We start from the raw sequence: 26,075 nt of genomic DNA, 5'->3' as shown, positions 1-26,075 counted from the left end.
AATGTCACGGTGGTTTGCAGTACATCAGAAAGGGACTCTGATTCCCAACTATTCAACAGTAACAGTGACCAAAAAAAAAACTTTAGAAGAAAACTAGAAGTGCATTTGAGTATGAAAGGACTAAACTAAGTGCAGTATATTCCTTAATTTAAGTGTAAGTCTGCTCCCTTGGGCCCCACCCCATCCTTGTGCTTGGGTCAAGTTCGTAGACACTGAAGTTCTGACCACCTAAGATTGAAGTGCACCATAAACTTAAAAACACCACAGTCCACAATTGTAACCTCATTCCATTCCATAAATACATTCCTGTTATCTCAAAAGAACATTATATTTGTGTAGCCCACAGAAGCTTAGAAAACAACAGCATTTGATCAGAGCTTTCCTTTTGAGGTGTTATAAAGCAATTGTCTGTTGCTAGGGTAAAGCAACACATACCATAGTTTAAGATTGATAAATCTTACTAAAAACCTGTGAACAAAAAATTATGGCACAGAGAGAGGGAGTGCTCAAGTCTTGCAAAGGGTGCCTCTTATTCCAAAAGAGAATAAAGTGTCACTGAAGCCATTCTCAGTTTATAGATAATCTTTGTAGAACAAATATAATTAGAAGATGCTGATAAAACTATTTAGCACAATTTACAAAGCTGAAGTGCCGTATTTTTCACTCCATAAGACGCACCTGACCGTAAGACGCACCTAGTTTTTAGAGGAGGAAAACAGGAAAAAAAATATTCTGAACCAAATAGTGTAATATTTAATAAACTATAACAGAATAACATTTGAACCATGTAAAGTGAACAGCAGTCAACAGTGGCATTAAGAACCATTATCACTGTCATTAACAAATGGAGAGACTTAAAGGTTTGAGTACTCTAGTTTTCTGGAAACCCCAAGAACTCATCATCACTAGAGTCAGAATTTATGAAGCTCACAAAAGCAGGTGCACACAAATAGGGGATCACATTATCTTTCTGCTACAATGATGTTCTGCCAAATTCCAATCCACTGGGCCTTGTGGCCGCTTAAGGCTGATCAGTCCCCCTTGTGCAATTCACCAGTGCAGCAAGCAAAAGTGAGTCCAGTTCTAGTCCACAGATGCCAAGTAAATCAGTCCCATCAATTAGAGTTGCCAAATCAGAGTCCAGAGCCAATAAGCCAAATTACAGTCCAAGGTCAGGTTCCAGGTAGGTTAGTCAAATCCATCAGGGTATCCAAGTCCAGTCACAATCCACAGTCAGATTCCAAATTCAATAAACCCAGTCAGTCTCCTCTCCTACCTCCAACCTGCACTCCTTCAAAACTCACAAAATCTTTCTGCCTCAGGTACTCCTTATATCCCTGAGGGCCCTATTGCCCTCCAGTGGCTGCAGCTGTGCAGCACACTCTGCTGGATGCCCAGGCCTTACCCTTAAAGGGGCCACTGCTGACACCACATCTACCTCCTCGCCAGTTCTTCCGTGATTCCAATACAAATGAACAAGTGGAAAGTCCAACCACAACTTGAATTCTCAAGACACAACAAACCTCTGGATTTATGGTGATTTACCTGGGGCTTGTGCAATAAGCAAACACTGGCATTCTGACCAAGGAGACAGTTTTTTCTTTGTGATGGGGGGGGCTTACATTCAGATGCTGGATGAGGTGAGTGAAAGCGCCCCTTCCCAGCTGTGTGAGTGTGTGTGGGGGGGGGCTGAGCATCTGTGTGTGTAAGAGAAGGGGGCAGCTTGTGTGTGTGAGAGGGGGGAAAGTGTTTGTGTTGTAGAGAAGTTGTGATGCTCCAGGCTTGGGGGGGGGAAGAGGCTGTGATGCTCCAGGTTTGGGGGGAGAGACGATGTGATGCTCCAGGCTTGGGGTGGAGGGAAAGAGAGGCTGTGATGCTCCAGGCTTGGAGGGGGGGAGAGAGAGGCTTTCCTGGGAGTAAGCCCCCGACTCTAATGGGACTTACTTCAGAGTAGGCATGCACAGGATTGGGCAGCGAGACTACCACCCCACCCACGCTTTCCTGGGAGTGAGCCCCAGTGACTCTGAGACTTACTTCTGAGTAGACACGCGGGCTTGGGCTCCCTCCAGCCAGCTCAGCCTCTGCAGGAGCCCCCCAGCCAGCTCAGCCTCTGACTGCCCGGGGAAGCAGAGCAGAGCGAGCGGGCAGGGGGCAGGGCCGAGGTTTTTTTTTTTTTGCAGTATTCGCTCCATAAGACGCACACACTCCCCCCCCCACTTTTTGGGGCAGAAAAAGTGCGTCTTATGGAGCGAAAAATACGGTACATCTTTTGAAGTACATCTTTTCAGTCAACATTGAGAAATTCTATAGTATTACGGGGAGCCCTCGTATCCGTGGATCCTGTATTCACATCCCTCACCTCTGGAGAATCCTCAGAGCTCAGCAGAGACCATGCATCTCTATCTGCCCCGGCCTCTGCCAGGCTCAGATTGAGCCTCAGAGTTGATAAAAACTGGAAGGGGGGGCACGTTGCCTGGTATTTGCAGTTTCAGTTAACCGCAGGGTGTTCTGAAACAGAATCTCCACAGATACCAAGACACACCTGTATATAAAATGTTTATTCAAAACTGATGTTTCTTCAGCCGCTTTTGCAAAAGCAGTCCACAGGAATTCAGAAGCTCCCAAAAGGTTCCAGTTCCAGAATTGTATGAAGCACTTTTGATTCATCCATTAAATATAATCTGTATTAAAGTCATATGCATCATCCAGGTCAGCAGTTTTATCTATGTTGATCTCTTTACCTTCAGAAGAAAAAAAGATACATCAGATTGAACCAATAGCTTGTTCAGTTATTAAAACTGTTAGTTTTGCATTAGAAAGTGTTATGAAATGTATTAGGTTTTAAATAGGCACCTGTCAGTGACTTTCCCCAGTTTGCATTCTTTGCTTCCAACACTTCAGAGGTTGTTGTGCTGCTCACAGGTCTATTGCTTTCCTGAAAGTGACAAATGATATAATCTAAGATCACAAAACTGTACTCAGTATTTTTAAAAAATGTTAAAAGTCAATATTTAAATTACTCTTCACAACAAATTATCTGCCTGTTTAGGCAACACATACAAATTCAAATAGTTCAACAACCAGTGATGCAAATTACTATTATTTCCACTTTAAAAATGGAGAAATAAGTCTGCCTTCCACCTATGTAACAATCCACCTATGTCTCTATAAGCTGAACAGGATCAGGAACACTGTCCACACTCTACCCTTTTGTTTTCCTAATTCAGCAGCAAGAATAAAATCTTAAAAACATTAACATCCCAATCCTTTCATGGGCCTATAGCAGTGGATCTCATGATCTGCTACCATATGTCCCAGGCCAAGTGTGCAAAAGTCGCACAGTTATTGTGTGTGTCGGGTACCAGCAGAGGCCCTGTGCACTCGATAGCAACTCACAGAAGCCCTACCAGAGCAGATAGGTTAGCAGCAGGGGAAGGCACTCAGCCACAGCTACACATCCTGAGAGCCTATCCTGCTTTCCCTACTCTGAGTTACCTCAGACCTACACTAAGTGTAGTGTAAGTCTGTAAGTCTGAGGAGACCAGGCAGTCTGGGGGAAGGTAAGTCAAAAAGGTTTTTATTTGGATCTCCTGGGCCATGTATGCTAAAGGCTGGCCGGGGATAGGCTTTAGCCCGAAGGCAGATAGCACTAAACATTTTAAAGCTCAGATTTACCTCTTCAGCATTATCCATATCACTTTCCTCTTCATCGCCCTCTTGTTCAGTTAATTCCTCCTCATCTTCACTTGCTTCCATGCTCTCCTGTTCCAATATCGCCTCTGAAAGCTCACTAGCTTCTATTACACCATCAGTGAAGCCAGGAGATTGAAAGAAGATACTGCTTGCCTGATTTGGGTATTTGATAGCTGCAGAAGAAATGTTAAATTAAGTACATGGGGAGAACCCGGTTGAGTGCTTTACCAACAAAATACAATCCAACTCGTTCCTAGACAAAGCAAAATAGCCAATCAATAAATAAAAGTCCTGCCATATTAGCAAAAGAACTGACATAAAATTTTAAAAATAATAATGGTGCAGCCTTTTTGAAAGCCCTGTCATACAACTCAACAGCTACAACTCACCTTTTATGGTAGTTTTGTTATCTTCTGCAAGATCCTCCATATCAAAATCCTGTTTTGTAGCTGCTACAGCTTCAATGGAAAGATGTGGTGACATGTTCCATGATTCAGGGGGCTCTGAATAGTATCTAACTTTGGCACTAAGAGGAAAAAGAGTAGTGTTTACAATAATTTCCCAAAATACCTACTTACAAGCAGCAACACAAAAAAATTTCACTCTGATAGATTTTAAAATGTAACATTCAGTTACTTCTAAATGTCCTAAGTTTGAACTTAATATTAAACATGCCATTTTGAGAAATCAGGAGGGGGAAAGGAATATTCTTTATTTCTCCATTTCCAGCAATTTAAACTTTTGATTGGTATCCAATCAGATTTTTCCTTTTCTGTGTAATTTTACAGAAGCTACACCATGGCTTGCAATTTCTCTGTTCCCTATGGATCAGAGAACTCAGAGGTATATATGTGTGTGTTATTCCTCCATCTGCCCCAAATTGCATTTTAAGTCTCTATGCCTACCACTTTTTAAGTAGTTTTTGTGCTATTCTCCTAGGGTGTAGGACCACTCATAAAGCATGTAATAAAGACCTTTGAGCACTTGCCTTGGTCACATTTGACCCCATTTTTACAAATAAGCCTACAACTTTACTACTCCCCACACACCAATATGCATGGCACACTTTATAAATGATCCTTATTTTTGTCAGTATATTTCTTTAAGCTGCTCACATACCAAACTACTTATTGCACTGCTGGAATGTGAAAGAGTTAAAATTCTGGTTTCCAAGTTTGATCTGGGGAGTTGTTTTAGGTTCTTTCACAATGCAGCCCCACTGGGTAGATTTATGGATTGGCCCCTTTATGATACTGGAGGGAACTTCACTATATGCTCCCTTCACTCTGGATGGTGAGGGAGGGAAAGGGGAGATAAAAGGAGACTTAAGAGATGGCAGAGAAATTAAATGAGTTATTTGCATCTGTCTTCATGGCAGAAGACCTCGGCAGATACCGCTGCCCAAACGGCCCCTCCTGACCAAGGCATTAAGTCAGATAGAGGTTAAAAGAGAAGATGTTTCAGACCTCATTGATAAATTAAAGATCGATAAGTCACCGGGCCCAGATGGCATCCACCCAAGAGTTATTAAGGAATTGAAGAATGAAATTGCTGATCTCTTTACTAAGATATGCAACTTGTCCCTCAAAACGACCACGGTGCCAGAAGATTGGAGGATAGCAAATGTCACGCCTATCTTTAAAAAGGGAAAGAGGGGGGACCCGGGAAACTATAGGCCGGTCAGCCTAACATCTATACCTGGTAAGATGGTGGAATGCCTCATCAAAGATAGGATCTCAAAACACATAGATGAACAGGCCTTGCTGAGGGAGAATCAGCATTCTGCATTCTGTAAGCGTAAGTCTTGCCTCATGAACCGTACAGAATTCTTTGAAAAGGTCAACAGGCATGTGGATGTGGGAGAACCCATAGACATTATATATCTGGACTTTCAGAAGGTGTTCGACACAGTCCCTCACCAAAGGCTACTAAAAAAACTCCACAGTCAGGGAATTAGAGGACAGGTCCTCTCATGGATTGAGAACTGATTGAAGGCCAGGAAACAGAGAGTGGGTGTCAATGGGCAATTCTCACAATGGAGAGAAGTGAAAAGCGGTGTGCCCCAAGGATCTGTCCTGGGACTGGTGCTTTTCAACCTCTTCATAAATGACCTGGAGACAGGGGTGAGCAGTGAGGTGGCTAAGTTTGCAGAAGACAACAAATTTTTCCAAGTGGTGAAGACCAGAAGTGATTGTGAAGAGCTCCAGAAGGATCTCTCCAAACTGGCAGAATGGGCAGCAAAATAGCAGATGCGCTTCAATGTCAGTAAGTGTAAGGTCATGCACATTGGGGCAAAAAATCAAAACTTCACATATAGGCCAATGGGTTCTAAGCTGTCTGTGACAGATCAGGAGAGAGATCTTGGGGTGGTGGTGGACAGGTTGATTAAAGTGTCGACTCAATGTGCGGCGGCAATAAAGAAGGCCAATTCTATGCTTTGGTTCTCAATACCTTTTCTAATGATCCCAACAGCTAACATTATAATGCCATTGTACAAATCAATGGTAAGGCCACACCTGGAGTATTGTGTTCATTTCTGGTCGCCGCATCTCAAAAAAGACATAGTGGAAATGGAAAAGGTGCAAAACAGAGCGACTAAGATGATTACTGGGCTGGGGCACCTTCCTTATGAGGAAAGGCTATGGCGTTTGGGCCTCTTCAGCCTAGAAAAGAGGCGCCTGAGGGGGGACATGATTGAGACATACAAAATTATGCAGGGGATGAACAGAGTGGATAGAGAGATGCTCTTTACACTCTCACATAACACCAGAACCAGGGGACATCCACTAAAATTGAGTGTTGGGAGAGTTAGGACAAAAGAAAATATTTCTTTGGTCTGTGGAACTCCTTGCCACAGGATGCGGTGATTGCGTCTGGCCTGGGCGCCTTTAAAAGGGGATTGGACAAGTTTCTGGAGGAAAAATCCATTACGGGTTACAAGCCATGATATGCATGTGCAACCTCCTGATTTTAGAAATGGGCTATGTCAGATTGCCAGATGCAAGGGAGAGCACCAGAATGAGGTCTCTTGTTATCTGGTGTGCACCCTGGGGCATTTGGTGGGCTGTTGTGAGATACAGGAAGCTGGACTAGATGGGCCTATGGCCTGATCCAGTGGGGCTGTTCTTATATGAGTTTATGAAGCTACCTAATACAGAGTCAGGTGGCTAATCCATCTAACTCAACATTGTCTACACACTGAGTGGCAATAACTTTTCAGTGTTTCAGGTCTTCTTTTCAGTCTTTTTTGGCCCTACCTGGAGGTGCTGGGATTGTACCTGAGACTTTCTGCAAGGAAATCATATGCTCTACAACTGCGCTACAGCTCCTTTCCATGAATATATATATTAAAAATCAAAAATAAAAGTACAACATAAATAAAACGTATTTCATGATTAAAACACACATGCACACCATTACAGAAATCTTCCCCGTACTAAACTTTGTCAGAATCTGGTACATGGCACATAAGCAGAGCATATGCTAGCAAACAGCCACATGTAACAATGAGATCCATCCATTGATACACATAAAATAGTATACTTCCCCCATTTCATCCTGATGCAGATGCAATTGATGTGGCTGTCCCCTTCAAGCACAGCACCTATTTCAGCAGCACACTTTTCATCCAGGCAAATGACTAAATAGTTACCCTGTCCAATCACTCAGCAATGATTCAGCGGTACCCGTGGTGTTGGCAAGGCCTCCCTTTTTAAGCAGTCCCTTCTTCTGAGAAAGCAAAGATAAAAACTCCAGAGAGTTTCTGTAGTCTGGAATGTTGTAGTGCAGAATTATCTGAAACAAAAACAGTAATTTTTCTCAAATATGTATCAGGTTCTCACAAATTCTGTTAAACAAAATTCTTGTATTCATAGTTCCAGGCATTTCACAGCAAGTGAAGCAGGTTCTGGCTTCAGTTCACATATCTGGGCTACTGTCATTCTGGTATTGCATGATGTGGAGCTGGATCAGAACTCTTTAGGAAGCCCCATTTAGCATACAGCAAGATCAGAGTTGGATCTGATGTCTTCACTGTAACAGTAAGACATAACAAATATCCTCATTTCTCACTGTGCTCATACAAATCACCTATTGGACAGAGGTGAGACCAAATTTTTCTGGATAGCCCAAAGAATCAGATTTCAAATCACTGAACACAATGAATTAACGTGGATGAAAGTATTGGGAGGGGCTTGATCCCACAGTCACATTGACATAGCATATTCTTTGGACCTCCATACAATGGCTATTCCAGCTGGCCAGAAAGCAACATAAACTCCTGTTTTTATTGACACAAAATATGCAAACCTTAAAATGCCAAGAAATGATCTATGACCTACACTATGGTTTTACCTGTGGTTTGCTGAAGTGCGTCAGAATAATGTCTACAGAATCAACTGCGTTTTCAGGGCGAAAGTTCATAGTGCTTCTCAATGCCAAAGCAACAGCAGAGCTGGAAGGTGATACAATAATACTTGGACTATCTAACATCTTGATCTGTTTGTCAATATGAACGACCTGCATGGACCTATAAGAGAAAACAAACACCGTAAGAAGTAGGTTAAAACAGGAAGCACCTAATAAAGAACTTAAAGAAATTTGGGCTAGCCTCCCTAGAAGGCCAGCTGGAGTACTTCATGACCTGCAGAGAGCTTGAATGATACAAGTGTTGTTGCTGACAAACAAGGATTATTCTGCAGTATCTCCTTGATTTATTCTTGGTTCAAGACTCTCCTTCAAATAAGGAAATGCTGGTAACCATGAAGTCAAAATAACTGGCTGAGTTTTCACAACCAACAATATGCTTCCCCTGACACAAAGCAATTAAAATTTTTCAGCACTCTGCTTAAAATTAAAGAAAGATTACATTCAATAACTTGAACTTACAATATGAAACTTAAGTTACAACTTCAATATTAGATTGTCCCAATAATATTTTTTTTAAACTGTATTTCTTTAATGGGATCCCTTGCAGTAACTAGTGAAATGCTTCTATTTTGGGCAAGTATGAAAAAATTGAATACAAGGGATTGGCTAGGGCTACTATGTATGATTGCACAGAATGAGCAAAAAAGATCAAGCCACAGGAAGGAGCTTAAGAGTGGAATAGCAGCCACTACACTCAAAAGATGCTGCTTCACAAAAAAACAAACTAACTTAGTAAGACCTCTCAGTGGTCCCACGTTGCAGGCACGCATCTCTTTCAGACTGTTGATTACACTGCTTTTCCCCACACTGGGAAAACCTGAAGACCAAACAGCAAACAGAGTAACAATGCATTAAACTCTACAAGGCATCCCAGATATATAAATTACCAAATATTTTAGAAATATTTTGCACAGGAGAAGAAGATGCCAATCTCCTTTAAGGAACAATGCATTTTTACTTATCAGAGCATGCTCCGTTACTGCCTCTGACGGACAGAACTTCTTTCCTAGATACTTGCATTATGTCACCTGCCGTTTCCTTCAAATTCATTATTTCATGAAGATCTTGCTTTGAAATTCCAGTCTATTGCTAAGTGAAATGAGGTCTAAGTGAAGACAACTGCACTTCCTCACATTCATTTCTCATATCTCTACTAACTGTTCCTATCCCTATGACAAACTTTGTATTCTGCTTTTTTTGCTGGAAAATGCCATATATACAGATGATGCAATATAGGTTGGTCCTCCTTATCTGCCGATTCAGGATCCACGGATTTCACCCACCAGGGTTCCCAACCAGGAGGCCTGGATGTGATGAGAAGAGTCCTAAGGCCTTCCAAGGGCCTCAGACCATCTCCTGGAAGCAGGTGCCAACCCCTACCCTAATTTCATTATCCATGAGTTTCGACATCTGTGGGGATTCTGGGAACAGAAGCTCCACGGATGTAGAGGCTGGACTGTATAAATTATACTAATAGCAACTTTTCCTTTCATTCCAACCCCAAAAGTAGCAGTAAAGCTAAGGTGATCAAGAAAGTGATCACTTCCTCTCCTCCACAACACAGCAGGGAAAAGTCAAACAGAGGTTTCCAAACTAGGCGATGCATTGGGTTTCCAGAAGTGTTGGCTGAGCTGCTCAGCAGCACAAGTGTGACACACTAGAGTGCTCTGTGCAGATCTGGAGCAGCGGGCTGAGCTCTTTGTGGAGCTGCAGAATAGCCCACCTGCCCTTCCAGGACTGTTTTCACTATTTCTGAGGTCTTTTTTTCTTGGGCAACCAGGAAGTAAGTGTCGCTGACATTATCACTTCAATGTATCGTTGTTTCATCGGCACTTACTTCCAGGTCCGGAGCTTGATGAGAGCGTTGTGTGCGGGGTGAGTTTGGGAACAACTACAATATAGGTATTTAAAGGAAGGTAGACTCCAAGTTTCCAACTGCATCTGATAGTAGGTATGGGATCTTCAAACTACTGCACTTGACCTTTGTAATATATACACCACTGAGAGGCAGCAAAGAAAATAGAAAACATAATAAGGCAAAGCTATGTAGGTGCATTTCCATTTTTTGCAGCATTTTATTCTCAGTACAATATTTGTATACAGGTATACAAGACCTATTATTTTAGAGCAAGATCAGAGTTGGATCTGAAGTCTTCACTATAACAGTAAGACACAGTATATATCCTCATTTCTCACTCTAACGAAATTGAAAAGACAAACTGAATTATATTAGAAGTATTCCCTTTCATGGCCCATCAAATGCAAGACAAACCACCACCACAAAGAGTCAAAGAACAAAGAGCTACATGACCAATACTGGTAAATTGGTCATATAAGCCAGATAACGGCATAATGTCCAGAAACCATGGCCTACACTTGCTCTTTCATGCTCACCCTGGGACTTTTAAACCACCCCAATTTCCACAGCAGCCCCATATGAAGTACCAAGCAGGGGGAACCTCCAGAGTACCAATGAATGCAACAGAAGGGGGCAGAGCTGAAAGAAAAAACCAACAATCCCTCTGGGCACAAGCACTTCAGGGGAGTATGCAAGACATTTTCAATCTTGTTAATCATCAGATAGCCAGATTCAACTTTCAGCAAGCCAGTAAAGTCAAATGTAAGCAAAAGGTAAGATAGTAGTGGTACAAACATCACTTTCTTCAGTTTACTATAGCAAACAACTGGTAAAATACAGTATATTCCAGGATTCATGTTCCAGGATTCAGACATGTACCACAGTCCAATGAACTCTATGTAGATTTTAAAAGTTCACTTACCTATCACACCAACATGTATAACTTTGCCCTTAGTTACACTATGCTCTTGAAGATGTTTTAACAGGCAATCTCTCCCAAAGCACAGATTAGCTCTTGAAAAAGTAACAGATGTACCCCTTCTTTTAATGTACTTCTTCTGCTGCAGTAAATTTAAATTGAAACTAGATTTCACAAGGGTGAATTTCACATAAAGTGCATGTGCTAGAAGAATCAAAGCTTTCTTATTAGACACACTGAGAATGCAATCCTAACTAATTTTCCAGCAATGACCTAGCCACAATGCAGCCCCAAGGTAAAGTAACAAACATGCCCTTACTTTGAGGAGGCCCCATTGACTGCCTCCCAACTGCAGGATGCAGTGCACGCCACATTGGCACAGCTATGTCAATGCTGGAAAGTTGGTTAGAATTGCGCCCTAATTTTTTTAAACCAGATTTGAGTCAAAGACCCATTTATGACATGGTTGGAAGATACATTTATGTATCATAAAGATAGGGTAGAAGCATAAAATGCATTCAAAACAAAGACATCATCAAAACTATCACAGATGATACAGTGGACCAACTCTACTCCATCGTGCACTATGCATCATTCTTATATATGATTCTTTGTCAAATTTCTTTAGGACAAACCTACGAGAAAGCAATGTTCAATAGCTACTGCTTACTTGCTGGAGAATATACATGGTACTCTCCAGAACAAAAGACACTAGTCTAAGGGTCTCATTCCAGGCCCTTAATCTCTAAAAGTGCCTTTCTTCACCATTTTTTGTTTGTTTTTATAAGACTTCATGTAATGAACCATCATATCTTTCAAGACAGCAGAAGAGGAGAGGGGGTACTCTTACCATATTTCTGTCTCTTAGCTGTGTTGCAGATTTAAAAGCAATAGTTGGAAGTTCATTATTTAAATAATTTAACCACTTCTCTAAATTCTCCTTTGGTATCAAATCTGGGGGGAAAAATGAGCACAAGATCCATTTCAATGTACAGGAAATAAGCAATGTGTGATCTGTGTTCTCACCTTTGTGACACATGGTTTCAAAGATAATTGTACCTTGTTCCATTAGATTGGAGGAATTTCTATTTGCTTTAGAGAACTATTCAAGCGCTTTTTACAAATTCATTCCATGCTAGATGGCTTACAATTTTTTTTTATCTCAAAGTAAATAAACGAAATATAAGATTAATGCCCTGGATTTATATTTAGTCAAAGCATACAACAGACTTCTGAGAATGGGGAGATTTGTACTTACCGTGAATCCCCCTTCTCAGTGGTCTCCATGTCCGGATTAATCCTTACAAGTGGGTAGCTCCTCCCTCTCAGGTAGGCAGGCCAGAGCCTTAATATTATACATTAATCTTATAATTCGTTTATATTCTTATAAAGACGGACATGGAGATCCCACTGGAGAAATATTATATAGTGCATCGATTTATCTGCTGCATGAAATTGCTCAGCTGTGTTTCACATCAACACCAAGTAGCTCCTGAAAAGTTAAATATTTTTTTAATTCAGAAAGAGTTACCCCTGTTCTATTATAAACTATTACCCTTTTTCATCATGGCTCATCAACAACAGATGAGGCAAACGCCAGAAATTGTAGCTCCTTCTAGTATAGGATGATCAACTGGCCAGAAAACAATTACAAGGCTTGTGATTTACAAAGCAGTCTGGTTAGTGGAAACAGCAGGTGACGGTTTTCACCATACAGAAATAAGAATAATGTCTGCAATCAAATTGCTGTCACAGAACAGAAACAAGTTGTTTTTTTTTAAAATGACTACAAGCCTCCAGCATGTGTAGTGAGCTCAGAGTTGGATCTGACAGTCTTCACAGATATGTCAGTATGCTTTTGTAGGTTCCTCACAGCTCACAACCTGCTGGGAAAGTAACGAAGAACCCAATCCTATACATACCTACTAAGATGTAAGCCCCTTTATAGTCAATCGGACTTACTCCTAGGTAAGTGAGGATAAACCCAATCATGGCAATAAGCTCCACTGAATACTTCATAGCAGATATAACTAGGATTGCACTGTAACAATGTGACTGGCAACCTACTGTTTGGCTTTCATCCAATCCAAACATACTGATGTCAGAACAACATCTTATAATACAAACAAATCTAGCAAAGTTAAGCTTCAAACATTTCTTAAGATTTTCCATCTAGGCCTTAAAAGTTCATGAGCATTTACTTAGGAATAAGAATATCTTTGTTAAGATAAATAAGTTACCCATCTGCAAAATATTTAACTCAACACCTTATCAAGGGCAGAGGTGATGGGTGAGGGTTTGTTTAGTTTTTCCCCGTTGCTTGTGTTGGTGGCAGCAGCTTTACCAGTGCCTTAAATATTTATAAACTTCTGGGAGACTGGCAAAAGCCAGCCAGGAGGAAAGTTATCAGCACTCTTAAGTGCTTCTGCCCACACGTTTGCAGCAAAAAAGGCTTAAAAGCCTACGAAAGCCACTCATTAGAACATTAGCTCCAGGTCACCAACTCTGGAATAAGATCCATTCCAGAGTTGTAAAGGATAAACAGTTCCATGTAAATCGGCACAGCATTGAAGAACTATTTCTCAGTTTTCTCAGTTATGGTGAAAGCCACTATGCAATTGGGTTTAAAAGGTCTTCTAGGGTAAAAAAAAAAGATATCCAACTTACCAATTTTGTTTAAAACCAATAATAATTTTTTTCCTCCATCTGACTGAGTAACAAGTTGCTCTAATTGTGGGCACCTGCAACCAAGAGGATCTCTAGCATCTAAGACCTCCAGCACTACATCCGAAGCATCAATCACCTAAAAAGAAACAGGAGAAATATGCATATTCCTGGCCACAGAGATAAAATTTCACAGAATTTCACAAAAAGCCCTTTTATAATCAGTATGCCATTTTACTGTCACGTTCATTTTAAAAATTAAAAATCACCTATTAAAAAGTACATTCTCTTCAACACAATTGAACATAATACTGCTAAGAACACATTACTAATTGTTTTCAGCACCACAGACAATGCAACTTCTTTCTTTTTCTACAGCACTTATCTTTCTAATTTTAAAATGCTTTAAAAAGTTAATTTGAAAATTTTCAATGTAACAACTGGAAATTTTATAAATTTGCATTTCTTCCTGGTGGAACAGGAAAAATGGATTAATTTTATATACAGGAAAAATAACAAATATTGACAAAATGGAGAATACACATCACCACGATTGCTAAGCTAACGCTTTTGCCTGAAAAATGAGCCAAGTAAAGGGGAACAGAAACCTCTGAAACCAATACCAAGATCTTAGAAAAAGTTAAACTGAATGCATTTTATGCTAACAAAAGAAGCTGAACAAACTGTACCTCTTTGAGTTCTTTGCAAAAGAATCTTTTTGAATTTTTATCTAATGGCTTTGTTGAGTTTCCTTTTTGTTTGGCGGGCAATTCCTACGATAAGAAAGGTGACAATATGAAGACAGTTTAGAAACAAGGCATTTAATTATTGTTCCTAATACAACTGATAACGTCCTTTTAGTTGCATGAAAATGCAACTACATGTGACCTAATATGTAAATATTGGCAATCCTCCTCATAATAATTCAAGTTGTAAGCAAATTTATAAATTTTTAAAATTTTAATAATCCACAGTTACAAACACAAATAACTGATTTCAACTGGACAACCTTAAACACATACTGAATGCAATCAAGAGAAGTCACCAAGTTCAAGTGAGGAAGGAACATGCCTTGGTGAAGCTCTCTTCAAAATCCACTCAGCAACATATGATGCCAAAGAAATGAGCTGCTTCATAACCTGAATAATTGCTTGACTGCACACTAGTGGGAGCTACTGTGGGAAAAGCTTCAATGAAAACTCTGAATGCACAAGAAATTTAATTATGTGCACATAAGCAATCTCTCTAGATGGTAAACAATATAAAACAATCTCATCAATGCAAACTATTCTTTACTGACACTGCTGTTAAAACTTAGTACCGCACATTAAAACCAGATACATTTCTGACAGACTAGTCCAGTTGCTTCGGTAAGAATTAAAGCAAGTGTCAATAACCTAACCCAGTGGTTCTAAAAGCCACTAAGTCTTTGCGGGGGAGGGAGTAGGGCAGCGGGGGAGGGAGTAGGGCAGTGGGGCGATCCCCAGAATTGCGCCACTCAGGGGGGCTGCAGGGACTGGGATGTACTCACCAGTCCTTGCAGCAGCCTTCCCGGGGTGCGGGGAGCCCTACGCAAGCACCTGCAGGGCTCCCCAGTCACTTTGAAGTGAAAGTAGAGCGATCACGCTCCACTTTCACTTTCTGCATGCTGGGGAGACCTGCTGACGCTCGCGTACGGCTCCCCGCATCCCGGGAAGGCTGCTGTAAGGACTGGTGAGTACATCCCAGTCCCTGCAGCCCCCCTGTCCCTGCCCCTTAAGGGAGCAGAGGCCAGGGCCCTCAGGCTGGGGCATTGTGACGCCCCAGTCCGAATGCCACTGACCTAACCCGAGTTGGGTAAAAAGAACCTTACTGTGGAGCATGCCAGTTCTTCTGCCAGTGCGAATGCAGCAAATATGGGGGAAACAAAGAACTGGCAGTCCTTAATCTTCATCTCTCACACCTTTCCTTTTCTCTGTCTAGTTGACATATGGAACGTGGAGAGAACTGGGAAACTGTGGATGAATTTATCAGCTTGCAACTTTAAACAGACATGGTCTGCTGCCTATCTACAAAGGGAGCGTTGGGAAACCATAGGTGGTACACCAGCTGATGGACTGGCACAGACATATAGACTCAGGCTGCTAGTCTCCCAACTGTATTAAATGACATTTAATAATGGACTATTTTGCTCACATATTCCGGTTAAAATTGCTTCAGATTTAAATGCTGCAGCCTCAATGCATACCTTTTCAGGATCCTTTATTTTATTTTCATTCTTTTTATTAGTTTCTTGTTCACGTTTCTTCTGAAACTCCTTTTGCCGATCAAGCTTCCGTTTTTGTTTTAATTCTTCGCGCTGTTCACATGCACAAAAACAGGAAAATGACAGGTACAAAATTATATGCAGAAAAGGCTTTTTCTCTGTAATTTTTGGTTTATTACAATAGTTTTTTTTTAAAGCTCTCAGCTGTTTTAATCTTTTTTTTGTTAGCACTTTGAGTATCTCACTTGTGGTATGGGTAAACTGCACGTTTTAAGCATCTTGATAAATATTCAGAAAGGCACCATTTCTGATTACTCAGCATTTCATTAACGTAACATACTCTGTACCAACAACAACATCACAGTTACAGCACTGAAAGCCTGAGATACTTCACTAGAATTATCACAAGCAGCAGGGAAAACTTCATTGAATATGCATGACAGCAAACCTAAGTTCTACAGCAGTGCCCTTTATATGTGGTTAGGGACCCAAAAGCTTGGATTTCACTGCAAAATGATTTGGAAAGGGGAATAGTCCTCTATAAGAAATAATGTAAATAGAGATTAATGGGGACTGATTGCATATCCATGTCTTACACTGGAATTAAAGAGGAGAGTTTTCTCCCGCAAGAAACAATGGAATAAGGTACAGAAAAGGACCATAGAGAGATGCAAGCAGGCCTGAACATATATAAACCACTATGCTCCCCATAGGGGAACCAGTCCATGATACAAGTTGAAAACTGTGTGTGAGACAGTGAAATGGAGAAATGATGAGTTGGCATAGGGTATCCCACAGTCATTCACTCTCTCACCCAGACTGCTGTCTTCATAGAGTCAGACCAGCTCCATCCTCTCCTCATGTTGTAGTATGAGAGAAGAGGACAGGGAGGCCTTACTCTTTTCCTTGGTATCCAGTGCTACTGTCGCCGCCGCAGCCACCACCACCTCCTTCTCTTCTAAAGGCTGGTGGGTAGCAAGCAGCCCAGCATTCCCTCTATGGCCATTAGTGGAAGTGGTGGCAGCAGCACTGGACACCAGAGGACAGAGGTAAATAGGAGGCTTCTCTAAGGCAGAGGCTGTTGGGACTCAACTCTCTTCTTTGGTACTGAGTGCCACCATTGCTTCCTGAAATAGCCACAGAGGACATTGTAGGCTCCTTAATAATAATAACTTCATTTTTACCCCGACTTTCTCCCTGAAGGGACTCAAGGCGGCTTACAACAGGTTAAAAACAGATTAAACAACATAATTAAAAAACAGATTAACAATATAATTTAAAAACAGATAAAAGCATATTAACACATATCATAAAAACAGTAGTCAGATAACAAGTAGTAAAAAGGTAAAAAGAGCATAGAGCAGCAAGTCATAAAAGAATCAGGCCTGTAAAAAATTAAAAGATGTTGAAAAGATGTTTAAATAGAAGGGTCTTCAGGCCTCGCCGAAAAGTTTCAAGAGAGGGAGCCATTCTTAAGTCAAGGGGAAGGGAATTCCATAGCGTTGGTGCCACTACTGAGAAGGCCCTATTTCTAGCCGCTGCCCCACGTACCTCCCTAGGCGGCGGCACTTTTAAAAACAACATGAGGCTCCTTGCATTTCTTCCACTGGCCATCAGAGGTGGTGACACCAAGACAGGATAGTGGCAGAGCCAGGCCCAGAGAAGAGTATGATGATAAGGGCTTACTTCTCTCCTTTGGTGTCCAATGCCACCTTCTTCTCCAATGCCTGGAAATTAGCTGGGAGTCCAGAACGCCCTCTATGGCCATTAGAGGAAATGGGAATAGTAGTGCTCAATACAGAGGAAAAGACGTAAGTCCTCTACTTCTCCCCATTTCACTTAACTCTCCCCCTTGGCATCCAGTGCTGATGCCACCTCTTCCTCTAATGTCTGCAGTGGGAATGCTGGGTTCTAGCACTCCATCCACTGGAGGAAGAGGTGGTGGCAATGCTGGTGGTAGCACTGCACATCAACGGAGAGAGGTAAAACCTCCCCATTCATCTCTTGGTGCCTAGTACCACCTCCTCTAATGACTTGTGGGGGGAATTCTCCCTTTGCAGCGGTTACAGAAAATGCTGGTAGCAAAGGGTACTAAAGGAGAGATGTAAGTGAAAAGGGGGTGGGGTTTATTCTCTCTTTTTCCCCCAATGCCAAAATTGACAATACAGTCATAAATACTTATGTCCCTTTAAGAGCCTGGGGAGTATTGGAGGGAAAAAAAGAAGCATGCAGAAACAGCAACATCTAAATACCAGGGATGACCCTTTAAGAGATCAGAGAAGAAACAAGATGTGCAGGAGGAGCTGCAGCAGTAAAGGACAGGAGGGCAAGGGATGTTCACATCTAGTTTCTCAGAGTTGAGGACTTAAACACAAGGAAACGTATAACAGAAACCCCCTCTACTTTATTTCTGTTTGTTAGTACATGAAGTTATAGAGAAGCAAATAATATATATTTACTGATGCTACAACAGTTTAGCACTCACAGAATTAAACACATAGCACCTAGCCCAAGCTCATTACCATCTTTGTTCTCTGTTTTCCATCTCTTGAATGGGACTATTAATCGTGAATGTTACCAGGCTCATTAATTCCTTATTTTTAATTCAAGTACGGTATGCATTCCAGGTGAAGTGTTATCATGATTACTGAGCTTTGATTATCACTATCATGGCAGCATGCTGTCAACTGATTTACCATTTGTTTCCTTTGTTCAGCTTCCCGAAGAACTTCATCTTTAAAAGGTGCAGAATTAGGAACACCTAGGTCTTTCTTTGGTTTTTTGTGCCCACGTTTCTTTGCTGCCTTCCGGACTTTTCTGTTGTGTTCTCTTACCTGCAAATGGACAGATATTCTAATTAAAGATGTTCATGCTTGTTCATTATGAGTAAGTTCTTACCCATACATAGGTTTGCTCCTCTTCATATTTTCACAAAGACTGCAATATTATCCAGATGCTACATATGTTTTCATTATTTTCAACTTCATTAGCTTCACATCTCTTGATCTAAATATGCCCAAGTGTTAGTGAGGGGTGGAATAGGGATAGAAAATAGAAACGTCAAGAAACAGGTGAGGATGCAGCTGACAGTGAAAATGGGGGGATAACTGAGATCTGAGCTCCTATTTTGTCTTGAGTATTTTAAGAACTACAAGCTTGTCAACAGAAACTATTAAAGCATTCAGTTCAGACTGCCATTAACTCTAAATCTCTCATACTTTTAAAAAATTAACTTGAGCTCCCTTCTACACTTTACTTTCCAGCAAGCCCCCACCCATATTTAGAAATTATCACCCAGGAAAATGAAAGTCCAGGTAGTTTTTTGTGATAGCTGACCCCTAAACACAACTGCGGTTATTACTTAAAATTACAAACCAGGAAAAAATGACTCTTTTCATCACAACGAGGTCATCATATTTCCTAAAAATACTCTTCTTGATTTTTCCGTTACCCATAGTTATAAAAGAACCCATTCCTGTTCCTTGAACCTCATTCTTCATTTTCTTTCCCACCCACCTCACAACCCTTTTCACAATTTTGTTTTGCCCTTCTAGTCCGATCGCCATGAAATGTTCACACCCCTTCTTTCCATTTCCCTCATTAGTTTCCCACTCCATCAGTTACTTTCAAAATATAAGAAAGTTGTACCAGAATCTCTGAGGTGAAGACAACTGAGACAGTAGCAAAGTGGCTGCTATGAGGCATGCTATTACCTCCACTTCCTTTCCACACCCATTTCACCACCAGGTTCTCAAATATTCTATGGTGCATTTCTCTCTATAACCCAGTGCAGCAACAAGAATGAACAGTAGGAACCAGAAATCTTCAAAACAGCAATCTACTCCACATGATAAACAGTGCATTAACTCAGTTTTACAAATTTACCTTTTTCTGGATTTTATAACGTTTGTGGCAAGTCATGCGCTTACTAGCTTTCTTCAACTCTGAAAAATAAAAATGTCTATGCTTAAATTTATGCAGGACAAGAGCCTACAAAAATAGGTTAAATGCTACAACCCAAACCCTCAATAAATAGGAAGAGACTACACATCAGGAATGGGAATTTCAGATCCATCAAACCTTCCTTCTCATACCTATCTTGTCCCCTGGAAATCACCCCATGGCCTTATTAATGTGTTAATTAATAAAATTTAAAACAGGGCCCATTAAAAACAGAGCTCACATTAAAAACAGGGCCCATTTACAAAGGACTGGAGACATGCTCCTACCCTGAATGCCCAGGTTTTTCTGTGCCCCATGCACAGGAACCTCAAGGATCCCAACTAGGAAATCAAAACGCACTTGTAATTTAGATATTAGTAAGGAATTAAAGACTGGAAAGTTTTAAATAGGGAAAGGCCTGGCAACAGGGCAGAAGGCAGAGAAGAGAGCCCCCTGCAAGGGGGTGAGAAGAGTATGTGAGTGGGAAGGAACAAACAGTGACAGGAAGGGGGTTGGATGATGTACACAGGATGACCAGATGCCATAACCGCCAAAGAGGACAAGGTACCCCAAAATATAGCAGATCCAAGCAAAATATAGGACAAGACAAAACAAAAGCTAAAAACACCCGTATATTGATTTCATGCAGTTAATTAAACACAAGATCAGTGATTTTCAACATTTTTCATCCCTGAACAGGCTGGTGAGGGTTGCAAATCCCTCAAAGGCCCTAATAATAAAATGACCCTTCCCCGAACTCCCCGTATCACACCTGCAGACCGTTCGTCGCACTCCGATGTGCCAAGGCCCAGTGGCTGAAAACAGCTATGCTGGATTCTTTCTTAATAAATTTAGACCCATATCCCATAAAGCTTATTCATTCCAAGGAGGCCGAGGCTGCTGCTCACAGGGAAGAGGGCACTCCAGTTCTTTTCCAGGGCAGGGGCAAGTCCGGGGAAAGGAGGCTCCTGGTCACCCTAGCTGTGCAGGGCCAGAGGAAGAGCCTGCTGGATCAGGCCCAGGGCCCTCCAGCGCAGCCTCCTGGGTCTCACAGGGCCCACCAGGTGCCTCAGGGGACACACAAGACCGCAGGAGACCCCCTCTGCGCCTGGACCCCCGCATGGCTCGTTCCTGGCCAGCAACCTCCTACTTGGCGCTGCAGCTGAGGGGAGCCGAGTCGAGTAGAGCCGAGCCGGGCGCCCCTCTCAAGAGACCGCCGCCTCAGCGAGCCCCCGGGCAGGCCCAGTCGGGCAGCGGCCTTGCCTGGGGGGGCAGGCCGGGCAGCGGCCCCCCTTCAGCCAGCCAGCCAGCCAGCCGACTCCCTCCCTCCCTCCCTGCCTGCCTGCAGCCCCGTGGCCACGACCCAGAGCCCCGCTCCGAGTCCCGGCCGCGCTTACTGGGCCGCTTCATGGTGGTGGCGGCGGCAGCTCCGAGCCTCCCTGCGCTCTCCGGCCCTCCACGTGCGAGAAAGGAGGGGCTGCCGTAAAGCGCGGACGCTCGTCCCCCTCCCCGGCTGTCGCGCGCCCGGCGTCGCTTGGCGGCCTGGGGTTCGCTTTCGCGACAGCGGCGGGGCTCGCGAGCGAGCGGAGCGGCAACAGTGGCGGCAAAGCCGACGACAGCGCGGGGGGCAGTGGCGGCGGCGGGGACCGAGCGCGGCGGCCGTGGCTGCAGGAGGCGGAGGAGCAGCAGCGGCGGCGGCGCTGGCTGGGTAAGGCGAGGGCCGGGCTGGGCAAGCGGCACTCGCGGGCGCGGAAGGCAGGAGGCCGCGGCGCGCTCCCTTTGTGTGGCCGCGGAGGTCCTTCCCGGAGCCCTCTGCCCCCCCCGGGGAGCCCCAGAGGCTGGTCCAGCCCCTGACCGCCTCTGACCCCCTTCACACGTGTCTCGCAGTCCCGCGTGTCCCGGGAGGCTCCCCTCGCAAGCACCGCCTGGCCCTTCACGCCTCTCCCCACGCGGTGCTGGGCACGACTGGCAGCCCCATCCCGTGCATGCCTACTCAGAAGTAAGCCCCAGCATAGTCAGTGGGGCTTACTCCCAGGAAAGCGTGGCTAGAACTGGGCTGTGACACTTCCCAGCCGGTCCTTCTCCCTCCTCCATCCCAGCTTGGAAGGCTCTGATGTCTTCCGTTCAAGGCACTTGTCCAAAGCCACCCCCAGAGGTGTTTGGAAATGGCCTTCTCTACCTTACTCGGAAGGAAGCCTGTTGTGTTCAGTAGGACTTGCAGCACAGTCCCAGGCAGGTCTCCTCAGAAGCAAGTCTCATAGTGTTCAATGAGGCTTACTCCCAGGAAAGTGTGTCTAGGATTGCAGCCAGAAGGTGTCAGCCTGTCTTAACTCATTCAGGGTGACCAGATGTCACAACCGCCAAGGAGGACCAGGTGCCCCAAAATGCGGGATGTCCCAGAAAAACGGAGAGCACGACAGAACCAGGCTGAAAACACTCATATTTGGGTTTATGTGGTTCATTTTAACATGATATTATGAGTTTTTTGCACAGTCAGACAGGTGTTATTGACTGGTTTGTTTTATCCAGACATCGAGTCCTTCCCAAGGACTTGGGATGTCTGGTTTTTACCCTATTTTGCTGTTACAAATATTGTCGCAAGATGTAAACTGTTGCCAGTAAAGCTGCCTTTTGTAGTTGCTGGATGGCAGTTTCTGTGGTGTCAGTGCTGTTCAGGTGCTCTTCAAGGTGTTTTGGAATAGCACTGAGGGCTCCAATCACCACTGGGATCACTTTGGTCTTCTGCCACAGTCTTTCAATTTCTACTTGTAAATCTTTATTTTGTAATTTTTTCCAGCTCTTTTTCTTTCACTCTGCTATCCCATGGTATTGCTATTTCGATGAACACTATATTATTATCATTATTTCACACAGTCATGTTGTTTTTGACTGAGTTTTGTTTGTATCCACCTATCGAGTCCTTCCCAAGGACCTCGGATAGGTAGCTATTTTTTGTCTTCATGATGTTGCGTTACCAATATCGCCAGAGTATATGCGCTGTTCCTAGTGAGGCAGCCTTTTGTAATTGGCTGATGGTACTTGTGCTCATCCCAATGGTGTTCACATGCTTTTCCAGCTGTTTCGGGATAGCACCCAAGGCCCCTATGACTATTGGGATTACTCTTGCTTTCTTGTGCCACATTTTTTCAATTTCTGTTTTTAGGTCTTTATACTTGGTGATTTTCTCCAGTTCTTTATTTTCTACCTGTGGCCCCCATGCTGTACAGGTGCTTTTCAAGGTGTTCTTGTTGTTGTCATTATTAACAACAGTATTTATATACAGCTTTTCAACAATAAGTTCTCAAAGCAGTTTATAGAGAAAAATCAACTAACTAATGGCTCTCTGTACCAAAAGGACTCACAATCTAAAAAGATGCAAAAGAATACCAGCAGGCAGCCTCTAGAAAAGACACTGCTGGGGTGAGGAGGACCAGTTATTCTCCCCTTGCTAAATAAAAGAGGAGCACCCACTTGAAAAAGTGTCTCTTACCCAGTTACAGGGGTTAATAACTATATTACTTACTATTAAATTTAAAACTGTATTGCATATAATTTGTTACAAGAAGGGTATGTGCTACCTGCAGGGGCCCACTTAGAGGAGCACATTTAAGTTCTTTTCCAGGACATGAGACTAAAAAAGAGGACATGTCCCAGGAAAAGAGAACATCTGGTCACCCTGTACTCAACAGAAGCAAACACCTCTAGACATCCCTTCTCTGGGTGATTTTCCCCCCACCTCTTGAGTTAGGCATCTGGATGGTTGTTTTTATATGCTTTATTCCCTTCTTTGCTGTGGTAATTTTTCTCCTAGAAAAATTTTTGCTTTTGTATACAGTGACTTTTCCGTTTTGTTCAAGATATAACAATTTTTCTAACACAGATAACACAGGCCTACAAAATTGAAGGTCAGAAAAATTTTCCCCAAACTTTATGGTGGTTTGATATGAATTTGGGGTGCCGATTCCAAAAATGGCATCTGTTTTGCCCTATCGTGTCTAGTTTTGGAGCTATAGTATAGCCTCATTAGTGAATGGTGTAGGCTTCCTCATGAGGAAGCCACTTGAACCATTCACTAAAGAGGCTATGCCGTGTCTCCAAAACTAGACGTGATAGGGCAAAACGAATGCCATTTTTGGAATCGGCACCCCAAATATACCCAGGAATTGGTGTAATGTTTAAGGAAGCAAAATATGTGTTGACCTGTGTAATTTGGAAGATTTCTCTTTTCCTAGGGAGTTACAGTGTTTTGAGAAAGTGATAAAAACAGAATGAAAAGAGGAGGCAGGAATTGTGCACATGATAAATTAACAAATGAAAGTAGCGGTGCGTGTATTTCATGAAAAGCCTATTTTAATTTTTCATACTTTCTGTATTAAAAGGTAGAAAAGCTGTATGGTTAATTAGACTGTGCATTTTAGAAAGAGATTCAATAACAGTGACTAGAATATTCAAAAGCAATGTATTTTCCCATGTAAGAAGTGTAAATTTTCTCATTGTTTAGGAATGTGTGCCTTTTGAAACTGAATTTTTCTGAATTGTAAGTCGTAAATGTTTGGAAGCCTGAACGTTTTCCACTGTATAAAGAGATCTATTCTCGTATAATTATAAATGTACTGTTTAAAACATTCAGAGTGATGTACAATAAAATGTTAAGAAATCTGAAACAATTTGCATAATATAAAACCACCATGAGCACAATGAGTTCAATAAAAGAATAGGATCGAAGCTTAAGAGTGGCAAAAGTCAGTATAGAATGGTTTTTCTATTATTAACAGTATTTGTATACTGCTTTTCAACAAAAAGTTCACAAAGCGGTTTACAGAGAAAATGAAATAATAGCTTTTAATAACTTTTTCTATCATGTTTCTAACATATTGCTTCACTTATTAATTGTGAGTCATGCTGAATTTTTTAATGAAATTTATTATGCATAATATATATTTTTTTAAAACAAATAAAATTCAAAATGGACCAGATACCTTTTAAAGAAACTGGTAGGTTAATGCACAGAACCTTTCTTAAGATTGGGTACGTATATTTCTCTTGATTATATAAAAAGATCATGTTTAATGATGTAGTTGCAGATAACCTTTTCTTACAATTGCATCTATAGTAGTAACTATAATAAAATGTGGATTTGAGGTCCAAATTTGTGACTTACTAAGCAACAGTTTCATGCAATTGAAATTTTTTCCTGTAAGACTAGTGTTCATTGTGTGAGCTGTGTGTCCTTTGAAAATAGCTTGTGGGTGTATAATTTTAGGAACTATAGGCAAATTGTTTTTCAGCTAGAAATGAGGAAGTGTTTTATGGGAATTAAGCAGATGTCAGGTTCTGGAGCGATGCTGTCTCTGTTATACCCAAGGATGTACAAGTGAGGTGCTACTCTATGCACAAGTACTTTAAAGTGCCTTTTGTTGTGTCTATGAAATTGAGGCTCTTCATTTCCACTTTTGCAAGCATATGTGCAGATCTAATTCTCTGACAACAATATATCCCTTGATGTAAATGAGTCTATTCTCATTTATTTATGTATTTATTGGTCACTTTACTATTTTATGTATTGAAAGTGATGTACAATAAAAACATTAATAATCTGGGAGGAAAAAACTCTGATAACATGAAGTAAGAAATTAACACGGTAAATGAAATTAGTGCAATCCTAGACACACTTATTTTGCAGCACCAGTAAGTCTCTTTGAACTTAATGAACATAGGTATTCATAGGATTTCAGTACTAAATATAATATTAGTTTAACCATAAGTCCACCAGCAATAAAGGTGAATTGATAACCAAAAAATGTTTTTTCAGCAAAAAACATTTTCATCTTTGTACAGTTATTATGTACAGTTAATCCTTTGTACATAAGGGTTTTCAAGGTCTAGAGCAATGATTTTCAACCACTATGGAGTGGCACATTGGTGTGCCACGATAGCCTCGGGTATGCTGTGGGGGGTTGGGGGAAGGTCATATATTATTTGAGTCCCTGGCCGGCAGGGCAGTATGCCTTGTCAATTGTCAAAAAAACTGATGGTGTTCCTTGGTAATTTTAGCACCTTCTCAGTGTGCCATGGGATGAAAAAGATTGATAATCACTGGTCCACAGTATTAATGATAAATAACAGTAACTTGAGCCCAAGAGCACCCAGGAAGCTAGGATATGAGGGCAATAACTGTAATGATATGTTTTTAGTTTCCAATTCCAGTTAATGAATGAGCCATCATAATTAAGGTAGACCAGTTTCCATATAAAATGTGCCTTGTCTTCTAGTAATCTAGTCTTCAGGATATCACTGTTGATGACCATAATAAGATCTGTATTGCC

The 26,075-nt window shown here is 41.9% G+C and overlaps 2 protein-coding genes and 3 non-coding genes across 18 annotated transcripts in view; 1 reads left to right on the top strand and 4 right to left on the bottom strand.

Moving 5' to 3' along the window:
* Window positions 1-730: 730 nt before the first annotated feature.
* On the bottom strand, window positions 731-21,222 carry GNL3 (G protein nucleolar 3). Of its 2 annotated transcripts, none has more exons than XM_066617147.1 (15): window positions 21,147-21,222; window positions 19,693-19,751; window positions 18,504-18,641; window positions 15,790-15,900; window positions 14,252-14,335; window positions 13,566-13,701; window positions 11,749-11,852; window positions 10,902-11,040; window positions 8,851-8,938; window positions 8,047-8,221; window positions 7,346-7,488; window positions 4,083-4,219; window positions 3,676-3,866; window positions 2,854-2,935; window positions 731-2,741 (listed from the first exon to the last, which is right to left on the bottom strand). In XM_066617147.1, exons 1-15 carry the CDS (start codon window positions 21,157-21,159, stop codon window positions 2,671-2,673), a joined length of 1,671 nt encoding a protein of 556 aa, XP_066473244.1. In that variant the 5' UTR covers window positions 21,160-21,222; the 3' UTR covers window positions 731-2,670. The 2 variants fall into 2 exon arrangements, with proteins under 2 accessions (XP_066473244.1, XP_066473245.1); XM_066617148.1 differs by lacking the exon at window positions 21,147-21,222 and adding an exon at window positions 20,522-20,549.
* On the bottom strand, window positions 7,689-7,762 carry LOC136643420 (small nucleolar RNA SNORD19). Its single transcript, XR_010794021.1, has one exon. It is a non-coding gene; the product is annotated as a small nucleolar RNA SNORD19 (small nucleolar RNA).
* LOC136643421 (small nucleolar RNA SNORD19) lies at window positions 10,242-10,315 on the bottom strand. Its single transcript, XR_010794022.1, has one exon. It is a non-coding gene; the product is annotated as a small nucleolar RNA SNORD19 (small nucleolar RNA).
* Window positions 12,700-12,776, bottom strand: LOC136643419 (small nucleolar RNA SNORD19). Its single transcript, XR_010794020.1, has one exon. It is a non-coding gene; the product is annotated as a small nucleolar RNA SNORD19 (small nucleolar RNA).
* Window positions 21,223-21,388: 166 nt separating the features above from the next.
* The window catches only part of PBRM1 (polybromo 1), a 75,956-nt gene continuing 71,269 nt past the window's right edge, over window positions 21,389-26,075 (top strand). For 12 of the 13 annotated variants that reach the window (XM_066617181.1, XM_066617174.1, XM_066617171.1 and 9 more), the window contains exon 1: window positions 21,389-21,457. The gene's annotated coding sequence lies outside the window, so the exon portion shown is untranslated. The remainder of the gene's footprint in view (window positions 21,458-26,075) is intronic. The other variant, XM_066617169.1, reaches the window with a different exon arrangement.

This window comes from Tiliqua scincoides, chromosome 2 (genome assembly GCF_035046505.1).
Source record: "Tiliqua scincoides isolate rTilSci1 chromosome 2, rTilSci1.hap2, whole genome shotgun sequence".
In the NCBI taxonomy this organism is placed as follows: Eukaryota; Metazoa; Chordata; class Lepidosauria; order Squamata; family Scincidae; genus Tiliqua; species Tiliqua scincoides.
Note: the sequence above shows the minus strand (reverse complement) of the source record. Positions and strands in the feature narration are given on the sequence as shown.